Below are 17,107 nucleotides of genomic sequence, written 5' to 3' on the forward strand. Positions count from 1 at the left end.
ACACAGGTGACGAATACACTTCACCACAGTCTCCACAGTCAGACAGCCACATTCAGCTGCCCGTCAGTTACCCATGCATACCACAATTCACTTACTACAGCACAAACCATCCACAGCACAAGTGACTAAAGCACTGATTCACCCAGTGAGCACTGAGGAAGAAGGAATCAGAGATAATGGGTTCCTCAGTTCATAACAGACACGCACACAGGAACCCATTTATAATAAGGCTGGAATTATACATATTCCCCAAATCATCGGTAGGACCAGAGGCTTGCATTTCAGATCTGCATGAAAAATTATAGAAACAGAAGTTTAACACCTCAAGAGACCTTAACAATCAGCAAGGAAAACCCGCTGTTTTTTCCAAATTCACAATAAACCCAGTGGCTCACACTTATAATCCTAGCCACTCAGGGAGGCAGAGATCAGGAGGATCGCAGTTTGATGCCAGGCTGGGTAATTATTTCCTGAGACCCTATCTCAAAAAAACAAACCTGTCACAAGAAAGAATTGGTGGAATGGCTCAAGGTGTAGGCCCTGAGTTCAAAACCTAGCACTGCAAAAAAACCCCCCAAAAACAAGAAAATTATGTACACTTCTAGTGGAAAAAAAAAGTTTATTTATTTCCTTGTACACTGATGTAGGGTACATTTACTGTATTCTGTATCCTTTTGATGAGTAGGAAAAACTGGCAATAGATGGTTTAATTTCCAGTGAAAATTTGATAGGAATACAAACTTTGAAGTTTGTTTCCTGGGCTGGAGGTATGGCTGGAAGAACAGAACCTAGCAAGCGCAAAGCCCTGAGTTCAATCCCCACTATGCTAATAAGAGCAACAAAAAATGGTTTCCTTCTTATCATTTCATCCATCTCCTTCTCATATTAGCAATGTCGCATCCAAGGAAGTGAAAACAAAGGTAAGAAAAGTGGCTGCTTATAATTCTGGAAACAACACAAGTGAGTAGGAATGTTGAGATAAGACTCCTGACTCCTGATCTCCCATTGTCAAAGCCGGACGCCAGTGGCTCACGCCTGTAATCTCAGGTGCTCAGGAGGGAGAGATCAGGAGGATGGCTGTTCAAAGCCAGCCCCAGGCAAATAGTTCATGAGCCCCTATCTTGAAAAAAACCATCACCAAAAAACGGGGAGCTGGTAGAATGGCTCAAGGTGTAGGCCCTGAGTTCAAACCCCAGTACCACAAAAACCAACCAAACAAAAAGCAGAATCAGGTGGCAGGTGAGTGGGAAGACACTGTGTAGGGTTCTCTCTCTCCACACACACACACTCAAACACACACACACAAAGACTAAGTTTAGTAACGAAAAACAGCTAAAACTTGGAGCAGATCCAATAAAGTCTCAGATCATAAACCTGCAATGATTGGGAAACAGCACCTACAATGTTAAGTAAATGCAGCTTTGCTCAGAAATTCTCTAATGGTCAGAGAGAAAGAAGGTCTGCCCCTCCCCTTTCCACTTTGCTTGGAGAAAACCACACTGAAGAACTGGCTTCTGCAGAGCTGAATTCCTTTGACACAAACTCCCTGAGTCTCTGAGACCTATTTTCCACAGAAATGCCAGTGATGAGTTTTAGTCAGGATTAATTTAGACTTTTAAAAAAATTCCTACATGTATCAGAATCACTCATAGAGGGGAAGTACTTATGTATGCATTCCCAGAACCCTCGGAGGACATCTGGTCTCATTAGAAGATCAAATAGATCCTCCAGATTTGTTAGTTGTTTTACAAAGTGGGAATTACTTTCTCACTGCTCTCATGTTTATGAGATAGATATTCAAGTCACAGGTGAGAGAAATACCACAGCAAGAAAAAGCACAGTTGTCACTCACAAGGACAAAACATAAGCCACTTTAAGTCAGAATTGGGCTGGTGGCTCTCACCTGTAATCCTAGCTACTCAGGAAGCAGAGATCAGGAGAATCGAGGTTCGAAGCAGCTGGGGCAAACAGTTTGCAAGACCCTATCTTGAAAAAACCCATCACTGAAAAGAGGGCTGGTGGAGTGGCTCAAGGTGTAGGCCCTGAGTTCAAGCCCCAGTACTGTCAAAAAACAAAAAACAAACAAACAAACAAAAACCCCAGACAGAATTGGCTTAGGTCTAGAAGGTTCATTGAATATAGGTATATTTTATATGCATGGCCCACCTATGACCTGGTCATAATCCTCCATTTCCTTCCTATCTTCACACACATCCGTAAAAAGAAACCCACTTGAAAACACCTCACAGAGCAGAGGACAGACTGAGTCTGGGCCTTCTAGCTGCTAATTGTGACCCACACGGTTCTCCCTGGAAGGAAACTCCTGCAGAGAGTGCTAAGCAAGGTCTTTCAAGGCCCAGAAGCCCTAGTGCATAGATCTGCTAGCTGCTAGAACTACACGAATGGTCCCGAATGTTCCCCCAGTGGCTTGAAAGAATTATTGAGGCTTGCTAAAAAGTGACTCATGCGCTCCCTAGAGGGTGTCTGGGCTCAGGGAAAATCTGTCTCCCTGATTATTAGTGATTTAGTAATTGGATGGCAGTGATGGACTTCTGATAAGCTAGTGATTTGCTTTAGCTTCACTGGCAAAGGCCTGTGGTTTGGGAGTCAAAGGTCACACTGTGCTGAGCACTGGAGGAGGGGCACAAACGAGGAGGGGGGCCTCTATGAACCTGAGTCCGCCAGTCCTAGTTGGTAGCTGTGGGACCTTGGCCTTGTTAGACTCCTTCTCTGGCTTCTGGTTTCTATAAATGCAAAAAGAGGTGGGTCACATGACTCCTCCATCCCTTTTGCCGAGGAGAATCCTGTGGTCTCTAAGTAGTGGGGGTCTTCTGGTGGGTGTGACCCCCCCCATGTATATGAGAGACAAATAGCTCACTCATGTCCTCTAGCTCTGCCCCCCCTTTCACTTTCTAGTTCTGAAACTCTGTGGGATGTGTGAACACACTGTCCTTTTGTCTTTCTGTGGGCTGCTTCACACACTAATGGCGTGGGAGCTGTCATGTCCTCTTTCTCATTCCAATATTTTGAATGGAAACCAGAATGCCTTTTATTGTACCTTGTAGCTATGTGGAAAAACCAAATTATCCACTAGTTTCCCCTGGACCTTCTGTTCCCTTAACTAGTGGAATCCATATTTTCTCCCTGGGACACGGTGGGGAGGGAGGGTCCTATGAGAGTGAGCAAGGGGTCATTTTGCAAATTGCCTTATTATCCTCTTATTTTCCAGGAGCAAAATCACAGCTCTCCTTCATCTTAGGGGTGGTGGATGTGTAACAGGCTGCTCTCCACGTGTGACACTAGATGGGCAAATTGCTATGACATTCACAAGAAAACAACAAATGTTTAAGGGAGAGTATTCATCTTCCCAAATGGAATTTCAAAACTGTGACATTTTGCAAATGCTACTGTGTGGACTCAGGCTACAGGTTTCAGGGACGTCTTAAGTCCATGCCAGGAGGGAGAGGCCTTTTGGAGTTGTCTTTGATGGTGAGAGGTAGGCGAAGTCCAGTGGCTGGCCACAAAACCACCCTGGAGCAATGTTTCTTGAATCGAGGGTCAGGCCTCATTAGTGGGTCATGAAATCAATTTAATGGGTCGTAATCTGAATTTTTTAAAAAACACGAACTAAATCAGACAAATACAGAAAAGAGAACATCAGAGTACATGACATTCAGGTCATATGCCATTTATGAAACTCTGTGTGTGTGTGTGTGTGTGTGTGTGTGTGTGTGTGCGTGTGTGTAAGAGAAGCATAAAATATATTTCCTACTGCACGTCATGGTTTAAAAAAAAAAAAAAAAAAAAGAAACTACAGCCCTGGAGATGTATCAATGCTGGCTTTAAATGACTTACTCTGTTTTTTGTTTGTTTGGGTTTTTTTGACAAAACAAATTACAAAAAGAAATTCTTCCAAATGTGAATACTTATCTCATAAGCCTCTGCTTAAACCACCCCAAAGTTTCTCTGAACTCTATTCTTTATTCTCTGCAAAAACCATGTAAATGGAATCACCCCTGTTCAACACAAGCCCAAGACAAAAAGTGGAATGAGTGGAGGTTTTCTGTCCCCTGGGGACACCTCCCACTCCTTGGGTGCCCCAGTATTTGTGCTTTTTTTCTTTCCTGTTTCAAGGTATTTTCCATGAAAAACTAATAAATGCATTAAACATCAGTATAAAGATTGACAGAACCCCAATCCTGAAGGCAGTTATATTTCAGCCAAATATTTAACCCCGTGTCATGTAAGAGAATCTTACTGCAGAATTTCGCTGCAGGGGGGAGGAAATTTGGAGAGAGAGTGTTTTCCCAACATTCGTAAAGTCCCATCTGTGGCTAGCTGAAGTCACTCTACCACATTTCCTTTTGCACATATAAGTAATAACTGCAAGAAGAGATATTTTTATCTCATTCAACTTTGCATTCATCTTACACAACTTACTGCTTCATCCTTAGCTTGTATTGATTAGCGACTGTTAATTACAAGACAGTGATATGGTCCTGCAACACGGGGCAATATTGTTCCCCACTGTCATACTAATGAGACTACCTACACCTGCTTGTTTTGTGCCTCTGTATATCAGACTGTATGATATATTGACTGCATTTTCACAAAACAATCCTCAGAATCTAAAGGAAGCACCACTTACTGAGCTTGTAGCACAGGTCAGACTCCCAGTTCTAGGTATTTTGTGGACATTTTCTCATTTCTTTCCCTTGAAATTTCTCCTCCATAGAAACGCTCTTATTTCCCTCATTCTCTTCCATGGGCACCACATACACAATTTTACAGACAGCAACACTGAGGCACAGAGACACTGACAACCTGCCCATGAAGGCACAGCTGTCAATCGGAAAGATATAACACAAATCAAGTCCACCTACTGCAAACGCTGAGATTTCCTCATTCGTAATTGCCCGGCCTCTCAGTTGTAGCTCGAGTCATTTTCATTTTCATTTTCAAATACTTCTTCTCTTAAAGACTTAGTTATGAATATAAGAATACCAGTAAGTTTTTTTATGGACCGATTTGGAACTGTTCAGATAACTTTTTTGTTTCCATGTACAAATAATTGTGCTATAAGACTTCCAAGAAAAATGTTGCTGTCCATTGAACACCCACTTCCATGCCTCCTAGTCCCTCTGTGTACACAGACCAGACAACAGTAACCCTTTATGCTAAAAGTCTGCTTTGTATTTTCCTTCCCTCCGCTTTTAAAATTTCTGCCTAACCCAGATCATCAGAAACCACTGGATGGTTAGATGCCACATCTCCTCCCATGACATGGGAGGAGATCATGAAAATTGATTTTATTACAGAATATACTTAGAACTCAAATCCAGGATTCACTTTTAAGTCAGGAATGAAATCACTGGCTACTAACTTTCCCATATTAATTCGGTCCTAAGTTTCAGGAAATCAAATAATTATATAGGTAAACACAGGTCCTTATGCAAACATGTGCTGTGTTTACAATATACTAATCCTTTAAAATCAATGACAGACATACATTAGGACTAAGGTACAGCCAAGTGAACTAGCACTCACCATGGGCCCTTTCTCAGCCAATGACAGTACACAGCTCCTATTGGAATCTGCTCAGAAAACATTACCAACCTAATGTCAAGGTAAACAGGTAGTAAATACCTTCCTGGTCCTACCCACCACTGGTGTCATTTGCATTCTTTAGGGCCTAAACACTGTTAAAGTCTGGCAGTTTTTACGTGGAAAGAAACCTTCAAGATGACATCCTGACAATGCAGTTCTCATTACTTGGTAACTTTTAAAAATCAGTTAGTAGATGTTTGACATTAAATTTTTTAGCCAAAAACCATCTGAGTTAAAAGCAATGTTGCATTCTGCTACTCAGAAAAAAACCAATCAAACAAAAAAACCCCAAAAACTGCTACCTAGATTTTAAGTTAAATGTCATTCCCCAAATTAAAAACTACACAGAAAAAAAAAAATCCCTATATTAAGTCACACTACAATAATTCTGAAGTAATGGTCATAAAATTTGTATGATTTACAAGTGATTGTAAATCATACAAACAGGAAAAGGAAAATGTATTTTCAGCACCAAGAACACATAACCAGGAACATGGTTAGGTTTCCCCTGAGGGGACATTGTGAGTTGTGATAGCTGGTGGCATACCTTAAGTTCTCTGAAGAAGACACTACTCCTGGCCCATTCAACAATGGAGAAGAGGGTTTGATCTGCCATTTTGCACATGAGCCCAAATGTACTCAGTTTTTCGTGCTTGCTTCGGTTGGCCTGCTCTTGCTGCAGGTAGGCCATGATCTTGGCTTGAACTTGAGGCTCATCTGGCTCACACTTCAAAAGTTCCAGGATGAGGTGTGGGATGCTTGCAGGAGAGCTTGTCTGGTAACTATCCATATAGGAATAGCCCATCAGGGACTCAGGCGAGCTGGTGTAGGGGTCTGGGTACTCAGACTTGATGGCCCTGCTAGGAAAGTGGCCATATGTTTGGTAACCTTGCAAGCTGCCATGAGGTGGCATTGTCATGCTAATGGGGGATGTGACAAAGGGACTTCTGTCGTAGTCTGTGGGAGGCAAGGCAGCATGGTTCAGAGGTAGGCCTTTGGAGGCAGAATGGATGTTCTGAATTGCAGAGGAGATGGTCAGATCAGAGGGCATCGCTTGGATCACCTGAGACATCGCTTCCAGCTTAAGTCCATTGGCTCGGATGAGGGCTTTTTTCTGCTGCTTCAGGGCCCTGTCTCTCTTGTACATTGGCCCAAATTTATTCCTTCCTCCTCGCATTCTGTCGGCTCTTACGGCTGTTGGGGAGGGGAGAGAACAGAAAGGCACAAATAATATGCAAATGATTACTAATATGCAAATGATTACTGTCCTCCAGGTATTCATGAATGCTGAGAATTGACCAGAAGTTGTTTCTGTGCTGTTGTTTTAACTTTTAACAGGCTACAAAGGTTCTAAGAAAAGCCCCAAGAACCAAAACCATGTTCGTATATGTGAATTCTTTCCTTTTTGTGTTTTGTCATCAAAAAAATATTTTTGGGGCTCAGTGGTTGAATATTTGCCTAGCATGCATAAGACCCTGGGTTCAATTCCCAGTAGGAAAAAATAAAATTTTTTTGGAGAAATAAAGATATATTAACCTTTTTTAGGGACTGAAGATGCTGGTGGAGTGGCTCAACTAGTACAGCGCCTGCCTGGAAAGCATGAGGCCCTGAGTTCAAACCTCAGTGCCACCAAAAAAAAAAAAAAAAAAAAAAAAAAAAAAAGCTTTATCTAGGCTGAAGAGATTTCATAATTTTTGCTACATAAACTGCCTCAAGTTTGGTTTTTTTTTGTTTGTTTGTTTGTTTTTGAGGAAAAAAAATCAAACCACCTATTTCTGAATTAAATTGTGAATATTTTTCTTTAGGACATCTTCCTCTTTCCCTAGCATTTTGGCTACTTTGTTGGAAAAGGGTCAGGTACAGCTCTTCTTGGAAAATCATTTTCACCTGGACTTTATCAGCACCCCTCAATAACCACTAGTTATTGCTTTCAATTTAAGCAGAATGGGACATAATTAAAGCAAATTCCTTACAAATGCTGTCCAAGGGCTCTCCTGCCACCATGGTGTGTGGAGTCTGGAGCCATGCCTACTAAGTTAGTTAGCAGGTCTCCCCAGGTCCACAGTGGCCAATGGCAATTAGAAGCCAGTGACCTCTGACAGCATGGGACACACTGAAATTGCTGGAGGTCAAGTTGCTGAGTTCTTTATCTTAGGGCTAGGATCACATTAAACATTCACTGTGAATTCTCAGCATCCAGAATACTGCACAAAATCAGAGTTTTTCATCTGCATGATAATTTACTGAATTTTCAATTATTTCCTGCCACTGTTAAAGAAGTATAACTGTGCAGCATTTCTTAATTTCTTACAATTAAGAAAGCATAATTTTCAAGAAAAACAAAAGCAACCTTTCTTCTTTTGTTGGGAAAAATCAAATGACATCATAGCAAATCACAATGTCTAGTTTTTCTATTTTTTTAAAATAGAAAATAGAAATGTTTAGTTTGTCTATTTTTTTCTTCTGGGTCTCATATGATAGTACTTACCTTCCATCATATTCCCCTATTTGATAAATAAAATGATTGGTGAGCAGAAAATTACAATCTCATCTTAAAAATGGTCCTTATGAAAACCAAACTGGTTACTTCCATTTGAAATAATCTGTTGGCAATTCAGCAGATTTGAAATTATTTTTAGTGTTTCTATCAAATACAAGTTCCACATAACAACAACAAAAGCCCAAGCTGCACTGATCAGGTAAGATGCACTCTTGTATCCGGCACCATCGGCGACATGTCTTTCTGGCTGTTACTTTAGCTGCAGTGTGTCTAATCTGTGGAAAGCCAGTAGGTCAAAGGCTGGGAAATAGCAGCACAACATAACAGTCTATGAGCCACAAATTATTCACAGCAGTCACATATTAACTTTACCGCCTGCCAGTCTGAGCACTAGTGTAGAACACTCCCTCTCTCTCTCTCTCTCTCTCAATAAAGTCTAGTGTGGCTTTTGAGAAACCACTCTTGTTCTTGTCAAACCATCATCACTGATTTTTCATCATTCCTTATTTTTCATATTTTTCCTATTTCTCAGTGTTTTACTTCGTAGACTGTGCACTCCTACACTATAAAAAGTGAAATTCCACATGAGAAATCCCTCTGGGCAATTAAAGGCTTTAACTTTTGCATCACAATCATGAGATTAATATGAACAGTTATAAAAAGCATACGTACCTATTAAAAAAAAAAGGTTGAAACCCAACTTTTACTATGGCACCCTGATTTGAAAACTTACAAGATATTTTATGTTTCAGATTTTTGTGTATTAATTTTATTTGTTCTCAGTTGGATCACTTTAGTCTTGTTGATCTTTTAGTATTAAATCTATTCCCAAACTAAAAAGTAAAGTGGTGTGTGTGTGTGTGTGTGTGTGTGTGTGTGTGCGCACCAATTTCAACAGCTAATAAATACCTAGTAATAAACATTTAGTAGATGGCACCATATTTAAATGAGAAAATATTTTGCAGACAAAGTAGAAAGATCTTCCACTCCTTTCAGTAGTGTTAAGAGTGAAAAGCTAATGTTACTACACCGTGAGTACATGTTTTTAAGTCCGTGAACTTGGAGACTTTTCATGAGTGGTGGTCCTTAGAAGATCTTACCTTCTAGCTTCATTCCAACACTTAGACATTTCTGAAATCGACAGTAAGGACAGCGTTTTCTCTGTGTTTTGTCAATTTGGCAGTTCTGGTTTTCTATACATGTGTACCTTTTATTATTTTGCACGGTTCGCTTAAAAAATCCCTGTAAAACAGAGAAAATAGTGAGACATATTGTAAATTGGACACCCTTTTCTTCCATTATTTCACTTTAAGAAAATCACCGGTAAGTCCTCTCATTGCACATTTGAGCCTTTCTGGGGTTCTGTGGTTCCTTTTATATTTCAGCATCAGCCATCCCCAATAGTGCCAGGCCAAAATGTAGATTTTTCTGGCCCCAGAGTTATGTTCCTGAAGAAGTACATCAAAATTTGGGGAGATTTGGCTACATGCCATTTCATTCTGACAGCTGGGGAAAAAAACCCCACACTCTATATTGACCAGTGACTTAAAAAAAACCCTGTTCTCTTAACCTCCGAGTTCCCGACAGAGGCACTGTGGAGTTCTGCATTGTTTCTAAGTCATCTGAAACAATTTCAGTGACAAACCATTGTGAAATGTGGTGGAAAAACCAAATAGCAAAACACCTCAGATCTTTTACAAACGTCAACACTGGAGAGTTAAAAGCAAAAGGATTTAAAGAGTAACATGGGAAAACGCTCATAATTCTGCTGGAATCCATTCAAGTATGGGAACTGTGTGAAAAAAAAAAAAAAAGTGAAATGACCAAGAAGGAAGAGCATGGATTGCAGACCTGGATTGAAGAGCCTCTGCTTCTCTTATATCGCATCCAAATGAATAAATAAAAATTGTAGCTGTCTTACTTTGTTTAACAATGGTTTAAGTAATTGTACCCAGTTTTCTAATTTAAAAAGATGTTGGGGAAAAAAAGGAGCATATTCAATTTACTGGGATTATATAAAGTCTGACATGAAAGTCTTAAAGTATCATTGGCATTATACTAATGATACAATACATTTAACTTATTCAAATTCCTTGTATTTAAATAGGTCACATGATACACTTAGGAAAATTACTCAGTGAGAAACTAAAATCTGGTTTCTTGGTCTTTATAAATTTCCACAAAGAAATCTTAAAAATTATTTTTGGGATAAATCAGGATGGAATCACAGTGGGAAAAATTGACTTTTATGTCTGTGGATAAAACAATGCTTAGATTTGTATCACAGAATCCTCTGAAGTTAAAATGTATTTGGGATGTATCTGACACGTTGCCTCTCAAGAACCACAGCGCTTTAAATACATATAAGTCAAGTAAAATCAATATTTGAGACTGTTAGAAATGGAAACCTTTCTACAGTTACATCACTACACTATAATAAAATATCTTAAAGTCATGACACTGGCAAAGTTTTCTAAACAGCATAAATTTCTTTGCCTTTTGAACTAAATCAGACACACATTTCTAAGGATTATTTCCCTAACACTAACTCTCTCATTTTTGAGTCTTAAAAAAAAAAAAAGAAGAAGCCTAACTTTAGCTTTGAAAAGTAACCCCTGGTTTATTTTTCGGTTTAAGCATTGTATTTTGTACATAGCGATGTGTGAACAAACCTTGCAGCTTTCACAGGTGAGAAGCCCATAGTGGTACCCAGACACTTTATCGCCACATACGGGACAAAGTTCCTCAAGATCTTCATCATAGGAGTAATTCACCATTTTAAATTGAGACACTGGAACAAGAAGAGAAATGTATATAGAACTCCAATTAATTTACTAGGTAGGTTTTAATCATGCTATTAAAAAAAAAGAAACCATTCTGGTGATGGGTGGGCAATTATCACCAGGTAAAATATAAAATAAAAATCATTTTTACCCGAGTGGTGCTGAAGACAGCTATTTTTACACAGCGAAAGTAAAACACCTTTGCACATCCGTGAACCTGCCCTTCTATTTTAAATTTAAACACAATTTCAACTTCTTGTGCTAACATTTTAAGCTCTTAGACACAGGTCTCATAACTGCAAAGCAACAGATCAAAACAGAAGCATGAAGAGCATAAAGTAACAACCTAGAATTTCTTTTAAATTTCTGAAGTCCCCAAATGTCATCGTTGCTTAAGGGAGAGAAACACACACCACTCCCCACTCTTTGCTGCAAGCACACCTGGCCAGGAAGCCTGCTTCCCGGCGCAACCCCACTTCACAACCCACACAGCCTGCCGCGCCTAAACTTCGAATCGTTAGATTAATGGAAACAGTTTCCATTCAGGACTTCTGTTCTGGATACTTTCATCTCCCCGCGTTTGAAAATGTCCTGAGAAAACCAAAAAGAAAGGAAGAGAAAAGAGGATGCGGACCCGCCAAAAACAGAAGAGGCAAAGATCACACGAGTGTTTGGAGGATCATGTGGCAAAGTGTGAAGCTCTGGATGAACTCCACAAGGTCGCAAGAGCCATCACAAGCTATGAAACACCTCTGCTCAACAGAAACTTGCGTGGGGGGGAGGGGGGCGGCGGGAGGATCCAGTAACCACTTTCCTGGGGACACTAAGCACAGAAGGCGTCATCACAGCCAAAAGATAAACTAAGCACTTGGAGGCGGTGGCCAGGGGACCCCAGGAAATACCTGCTGGGGTGCTTGTTAGGACTCAGCTACACTGGGGTCAAGTGTGGGGGGGTGGGCGGGCACCCAGAGCTAGGGGAGATCTGGTTGCAAGTCCGGCCACCGTGCTCCCTCCCCCGGCACCCTCTCCCTCACCCCTGGCGCGCTGGGGTCTCCGTCCTTGCTCAACCCCCGGCTACCCAGGCGCACAAACACCCAGGCGAGTTTGTTTTAAGTTAATAAGTGGCATTGCAGGGGCGGGGCGGGGGTGCCCACTGCCAGGCAGTTTCCTTTGATTTGTTTGCTAAAAAGAAGAGAAAGAGCCCTCACTCCACTGCCAAAGTACCGTACTGGGCCCACTGTATCATCGTAGTGGCCTCCGTGCAAATGACTTATTTTAAAATAAACTCCCCCTTCCCCCCCTCCCCCCGCCCCGCGTCTTCTGAGGCCTGGGAAAGGGCAGTTGGGGTGGGGAGTGGGGGACGGTCACTGTAGTCCTTTGTGATTGCGGGCCAAGCTCAAACCTGTGGAGCTGAAGTGTCTCCTCCAAAGACACACAGCCCTGGACTGGGGCTTAAACAGGACTAAGTCAGCCAGAGTTTGGGAGAATCCGGGAGAAAGAGCCACCACCAAAGGCAGTAGCCTGGGCTCCAAGGCTTAGGAATCAGTGATATTGGGCGCAGCTCTTCCAGCCCTAAGGGCGCCCCGCTGGGATTTGGGGACCTGGAGGCTTGGAGGAGGCTGAGGGGTGGAGAAGTTCGTTTACAGCTTTCCGAAAACTGGTGACTACTATCTGGAAGTATGTTTTAGGGAAGGGAAGTAAAGTCTGCTCTACCAAGTGTGTTCTTTTCTGTCTCCCCTTCTTCCAACAAATTAAACTCGAACTCCACACCCAACGGGCATAGCTGACGGGTACTCTGCCCATCTCGGGAGTTCCAACGCCGAAAAGCCTGAGGCCTGGGGTGGGGATCCTCTTAGAAAATCCAAAAAGGCTGGGTGGGGAGCCAGACGTTGCTGGGAGCCAGGCGTTGCTGGGCAAGGCATCTTTCGGTTTCCCCTGTGCGATGGTGCCGCCGAAGTTGGGGCTCTGGAACCAAATCCATAGGGGCAAGGAAGTCCCAGCGCTCTTTCTAATCTCGGTCGGGAGGAATGAGAGGAGACCCTCGGGGTCGTGCAAAGTTAGGGGGTCAGAGAGACTACGAGGTCGGGAAGTTCCCGAAGTTGGACGCGCTGCATGATCCTCTACCGGGTGGTAGAGGATCCCCTTTCTAAACTCCCCCATACATAGGAGTACTGCTGTGACCCTAGCAGAAATGGAGCAAGCAAGAGGTGGGCCACCCAAAGGAGCAGACAGTAGGTCCCAAAGGAAGCTGTGCCGGGCGTTTCCCACGCTATTTTCGAACCCAGGACTGAGAGTGCCGGGGCTTGGGCTCCAGCTAATCTTCTCTTTTGGGGGCAAGTCGGTAGTGGCAAGAAGGGCTTTTGTCTTTGACCAAGAAAATGTTACCCTGGCATTTCTCTCCCCTCCCTACGCCTGGCTCTAGGTCTTTCCTCCACTGCTTTCCCAAATACCTCAGAAACGCGGGAAACGGCAACTTTCCTTTTGGATTCAAGAACCACAGGGACGCAGGCCTCACCCTCCGCGGGCTGGCGATGGAAGCACCCCAGTGCGGTTTCCCCACTGCCTCCCCATACATCCCACTGCTTGGCGACCCCAGGGGCAGGAAGAAATAAACGCCTCTTTGAACCAACCGGGTTCCCTCCGCAGCTGATGCACAAAGTTAGTCGCGGGAGCTTCCGTCCCAGGGGGTTTCCAAGCCCTACCTGAAGAATGGAGGAGACCCTAGGATAGCCGAGAAGGTAAATGACCCCACCTGCAAGATCCTCTCGCCTGCCACCCCTTTCTCCCTCCGCAGTGGGGCGACACCAAGTCTCCCGGCCTGACGCCCTGGGACGCGCGCTACCTTACCCCGCACTGCATCAGCCCTGAACTCTGCTCTCAACACCTCCCCGGGCCTTTCAAGTTCATGCGAGAGGATGGCATGAAGTGTGCCGGGATCACAGGCCCCCGGCCCGCACACCCTGCGTGCTGGAAGGGGCGAGGATGGAAGAGCACCGGTGACTTTTCCTAGCATTGTTCCCTTCCTGGTCCAGAGCAAACACGACCAACTTCTGAAGGGCTTAATACAAGCCAGATCTAGACTTGCTATTTTGGAATGTGGAAAAAAAATACAGCCAGTGTGATTTTTTTTCTTTTTCAACAATCAAAAGCCAGGCAAACTTATTCCCAGCTCTCAGATGGAGGAAGGGGCCATAAACTAACCTCAGCCCAACACCTCTCCCTTCGCACCATTCTCACTGGGGATGGGGTAAATTTGGTTCCCGTAAGTTCTGTTGGCTGTTTTGAAGTTATCTAAATCCAAGCTGCCTCCGGGACCCGTCTGGGTTTGGGGTGCTCACAAGCATTCTAACACCACCAGCACAACCTTTCTGCGGTCGCCTTCTCTTTCTGCACTTGACTTTCCTGGTCAGTCGTCCCTCTCCTCACCGGAGCATGAAAGTGCAAAGCAATTTCAAGGGCTGGGAACCTGTGCTCCGGTGCCCAATGAGACATTCCAGTCACCAAAAAGATCTGATTAAACTACCCCAAGCTGCCTCGGCTGGAGTTGCCAGAGAGCTGCTAGCTTCTTTTCTCAATCAGAAGCAGCCAAGAAGACATTGATTGCAAAAGGTCTGTCTGCGTTGTTCAAGAGCCATAAACTTTTATGCCCGCACCTGACGCGGAGGCTTGATGCCTGCGCGCCGCTCTGCAGCCCCTCAGTCCCAGCTGCTCTGGCGCCCGCGCCGCGCGGGAGGCTGCAGCCCGCGGGTGGAGAAAGCACAGGAACCCAAGCGCCGCCCGGCGCCTCCTTACCTTGCATGTTTTCCGGCATCTGCCCCTGTTCCCCATGCGATCGAACCAGTCCCAGGGCTTCCGTCTCCACTTTGGGCAGCATGACAAGGCGGCCGCGGGCGGGAACAGAGGGTCGGTGTCGGTCCAGAAGCCCAGCACCTGGACACGGGCAGCACAGATTCAACTCCAGCGGAAAAGGGGAAGGGGCGACCAGGTGCCCGCTAACCCACCCACTCGCTCGTTCGCTCGCTCGCCGGAGAGTGCCTCCGCCTCCTCCGGAGCTGCCAGGCAGGACCTCCGAGCCCCGTCCGGTCTCGCAGCTCCGGAGCCGCCCCGATCTTCGAGGAGGAGGTCGGGGCTACGAAAGCAGGCGAGGGAGGCGGCGTCCGAGCGCCCTGGTTCCGCTCCGCACCGGCGGCGGCGAGGGCGCAGCGCAGCTGCCCGGCCGGGATCCGCGAGCTCCGGGCGCGCGGCGTGGTGGCCGCGGGGCTACTCCTGACGCCGCGGCTGAGCGGCTGCCGCTGCTCCCGGACGGCTCCGGCGACTCCTTCCCCTCCCTCAGCCCGCCCTCTGGCTCAAGATCGGCAGGGGTCTCTCTCTCTCTCTTTCTCTTTCCCTGTCCACGCTTCGCTTCTCCGCCCCTTCCCTCTATCAGTCTCTGCTTCCCTCTCGCTCACTATCGCCAAGTGCGGAGTTGTGAAGTTCAGCCTCCCTCTCCTGCCTCCTTTGCTTCTGTCGCGTATACGAGAGCAGCCCTGGCCAGCCCCGAGGGGCACGGTGCTGGGAAGGACAGGGGGCAGGCGAGGAGAAGGGAGGTAAGTAGGGCCAAGGGTTGGGGGGGGGAAGACTGGGATGAGGGGGTGAAGCCCGTGAATGGGGGTGCGGGTTCCGGACTCAGGTCCGACACCAGCCGCCAGCCAATGAGGATGCTTCAATCCCCTCGCCTGTCCCAACCTCTTCACCCCGCCTTAACCCACTCCCACCCGACCCTGGACTGGGGCGGGGGAGGATGTGAAGCCGGCGGGGTCTTCACAGCTAGTGAGAGGCGACCTCTGCCTGAGCGTCGCAGCGGAGGATCTGAAGCCAGGCGGCTTTGCACTAGCTGAGAGCGCGAAGGGCGAGAAGGGATGGACAGTGTGGGTGTGAGTGGGTGTCGTCTTGCCTCTGAGGACAGGAAAAACACCTACTTAAAACACCTAAGGAGAAAAGAGTTGTTGAATTCACCAGACCTCCTCTCGAATGCAGACTTGGTCTGCTGTAAGGGTCTCCCAGCTTCATCTGCCCAGGCACTCAGTCGTTGGGGAGGCCACACGGTGAGTCGCCTGCTGTCTGGGGAGCCGAGGGTCGGGGCTGTCTGAAGGTCCCGGAGATTTCACTCGCTTGCCGGGAATTTAAAAAAGGGTAGCATTCCAGTTCCTTTCTCTCTTATGAAGGACCCTCCACTGGACCCCAACATTATCGAGGTGTCAGACTTCCTAGTTTTAGCGAACCGTGTTTCTTTCCATATAGAATAGAAAGATCAGAAGCGCTTTCCTTTTACATTCTGGGGTCTCCCTGCATCCAAATGAGGCCCGGAGGCTCAGCTTTTTTTTTAAGTTTTAAAGAACCATCTGTTACACAAGCTCTTCGGCCACCAGCCCGGCCACATCTTCAAAGTTTTCAGATCTCATCCCAACAAGATGAAAAACATTCCCAGCCTCCCGACAGCATGCACCAGCCTCGTATTCAGTGTGCTGTAACTGGGTAATTATGAGTCCACCCACAAGGGGGTGAATTTGAATCTCAAAAGATCTGAAGTTATTCCATTTAAATGGCATAAAGATGACATGTTCAAACTGCCCAGACCAGTATTTGATGAATTTAAAATTATTCCAATCATTGCAGTGCACAGATTTCCATTTTTATATGAAGTGGGCTGTCCGTGGCCCACCCACTCCTGGCAATTCAGGTACTAATGACTCTCTAAGCTAATTTGCCATTTTGGTCTTCAATATATAGTCAGAGTCTAAGTTACTTAAATTTCAGCTGTAAGTGGCAGCTTCAGGTTTCATGGAAACAGTTAAAACTGGGGAGCCCTGCCCATTAGTTTGTATGGGGGAGTGGGCTGAAGTGCACTTAAGCCCTGGTTTTCACCCTAATATCAAGTAGGGGTGTCAATACATTTTCAGTATTACCAGTTGTTAAGAGGTCACTGTGAATTAAGATATATATTCTTACACAGTGTATAAAGGCAGTGTGTATCAAAGCTTATGAATTTGGAATACCACTTTTTCAAAGCCTTAACAGTCTCCTCCCACAACAATCCTAACAGCTTATGGGGCACCTAGCTCTTTTCCAAACTCCAGCCTGGCAAGGAGGGAGGACTCCAGAATCTTGGTCCTTTCCAGCTCTCGGCTTTGTGGAGCACTTGAAAGAAGTGGAAAGAGGTATGAAGGGTTGTCATTGC

General features: G+C 45.1%; 1 protein-coding gene, 1 long non-coding RNA gene and 1 other non-coding gene across 8 annotated transcripts in view; 2 read left to right on the forward strand and 1 right to left on the reverse strand.

Annotated features, from left to right (window-relative positions):
- The window catches only part of Nr5a2 (nuclear receptor subfamily 5 group A member 2), a 130,953-nt gene that overhangs the window by 104,832 nt on the left and 9,014 nt on the right, over positions 1-17,107 (reverse strand). For 3 of the 6 annotated variants that reach the window (XM_020186837.2, XM_074048691.1, XM_074048692.1), the window contains exons 2-5: positions 14,683-14,820; positions 10,780-10,898; positions 9,208-9,349; positions 6,155-6,801 (exon numbers count right to left, since the gene is read on the reverse strand). In XM_020186837.2, coding sequence (XP_020042426.1) covers positions 6,155-6,801; positions 9,208-9,349; positions 10,780-10,898; positions 14,683-14,820 — 1,046 coding nt within the window. Of the gene's footprint in view, positions 1-6,154; positions 6,802-9,207; positions 9,350-10,779; positions 10,899-14,682; positions 14,821-15,338; positions 15,523-15,890; positions 15,983-17,107 lie in introns of those variants that run through there. The other 3 variants (XM_074048689.1, XM_074048690.1, XM_020186838.2) reach the window with 3 other exon arrangements.
- Positions 7,167-7,239, forward strand: Trnas-gga (transfer RNA serine (anticodon GGA)). The gene has a single exon. It is a non-coding gene; the product is annotated as a tRNA-Ser (tRNA).
- The window catches only part of LOC141413981 (uncharacterized), a 28,934-nt gene continuing 28,835 nt past the window's right edge, over positions 17,009-17,107 (forward strand). Inside the window, exon 1 of the long non-coding RNA XR_012439063.1 lies at positions 17,009-17,087. This is a non-coding gene — a long non-coding RNA (uncharacterized lncRNA). The remainder of the gene's footprint in view (positions 17,088-17,107) is intronic.

Source organism: Castor canadensis, chromosome 11 (assembly GCF_047511655.1).
Source record: "Castor canadensis chromosome 11, mCasCan1.hap1v2, whole genome shotgun sequence".
NCBI lineage: Eukaryota > Metazoa > Chordata > Mammalia > Rodentia > Castoridae > Castor > Castor canadensis.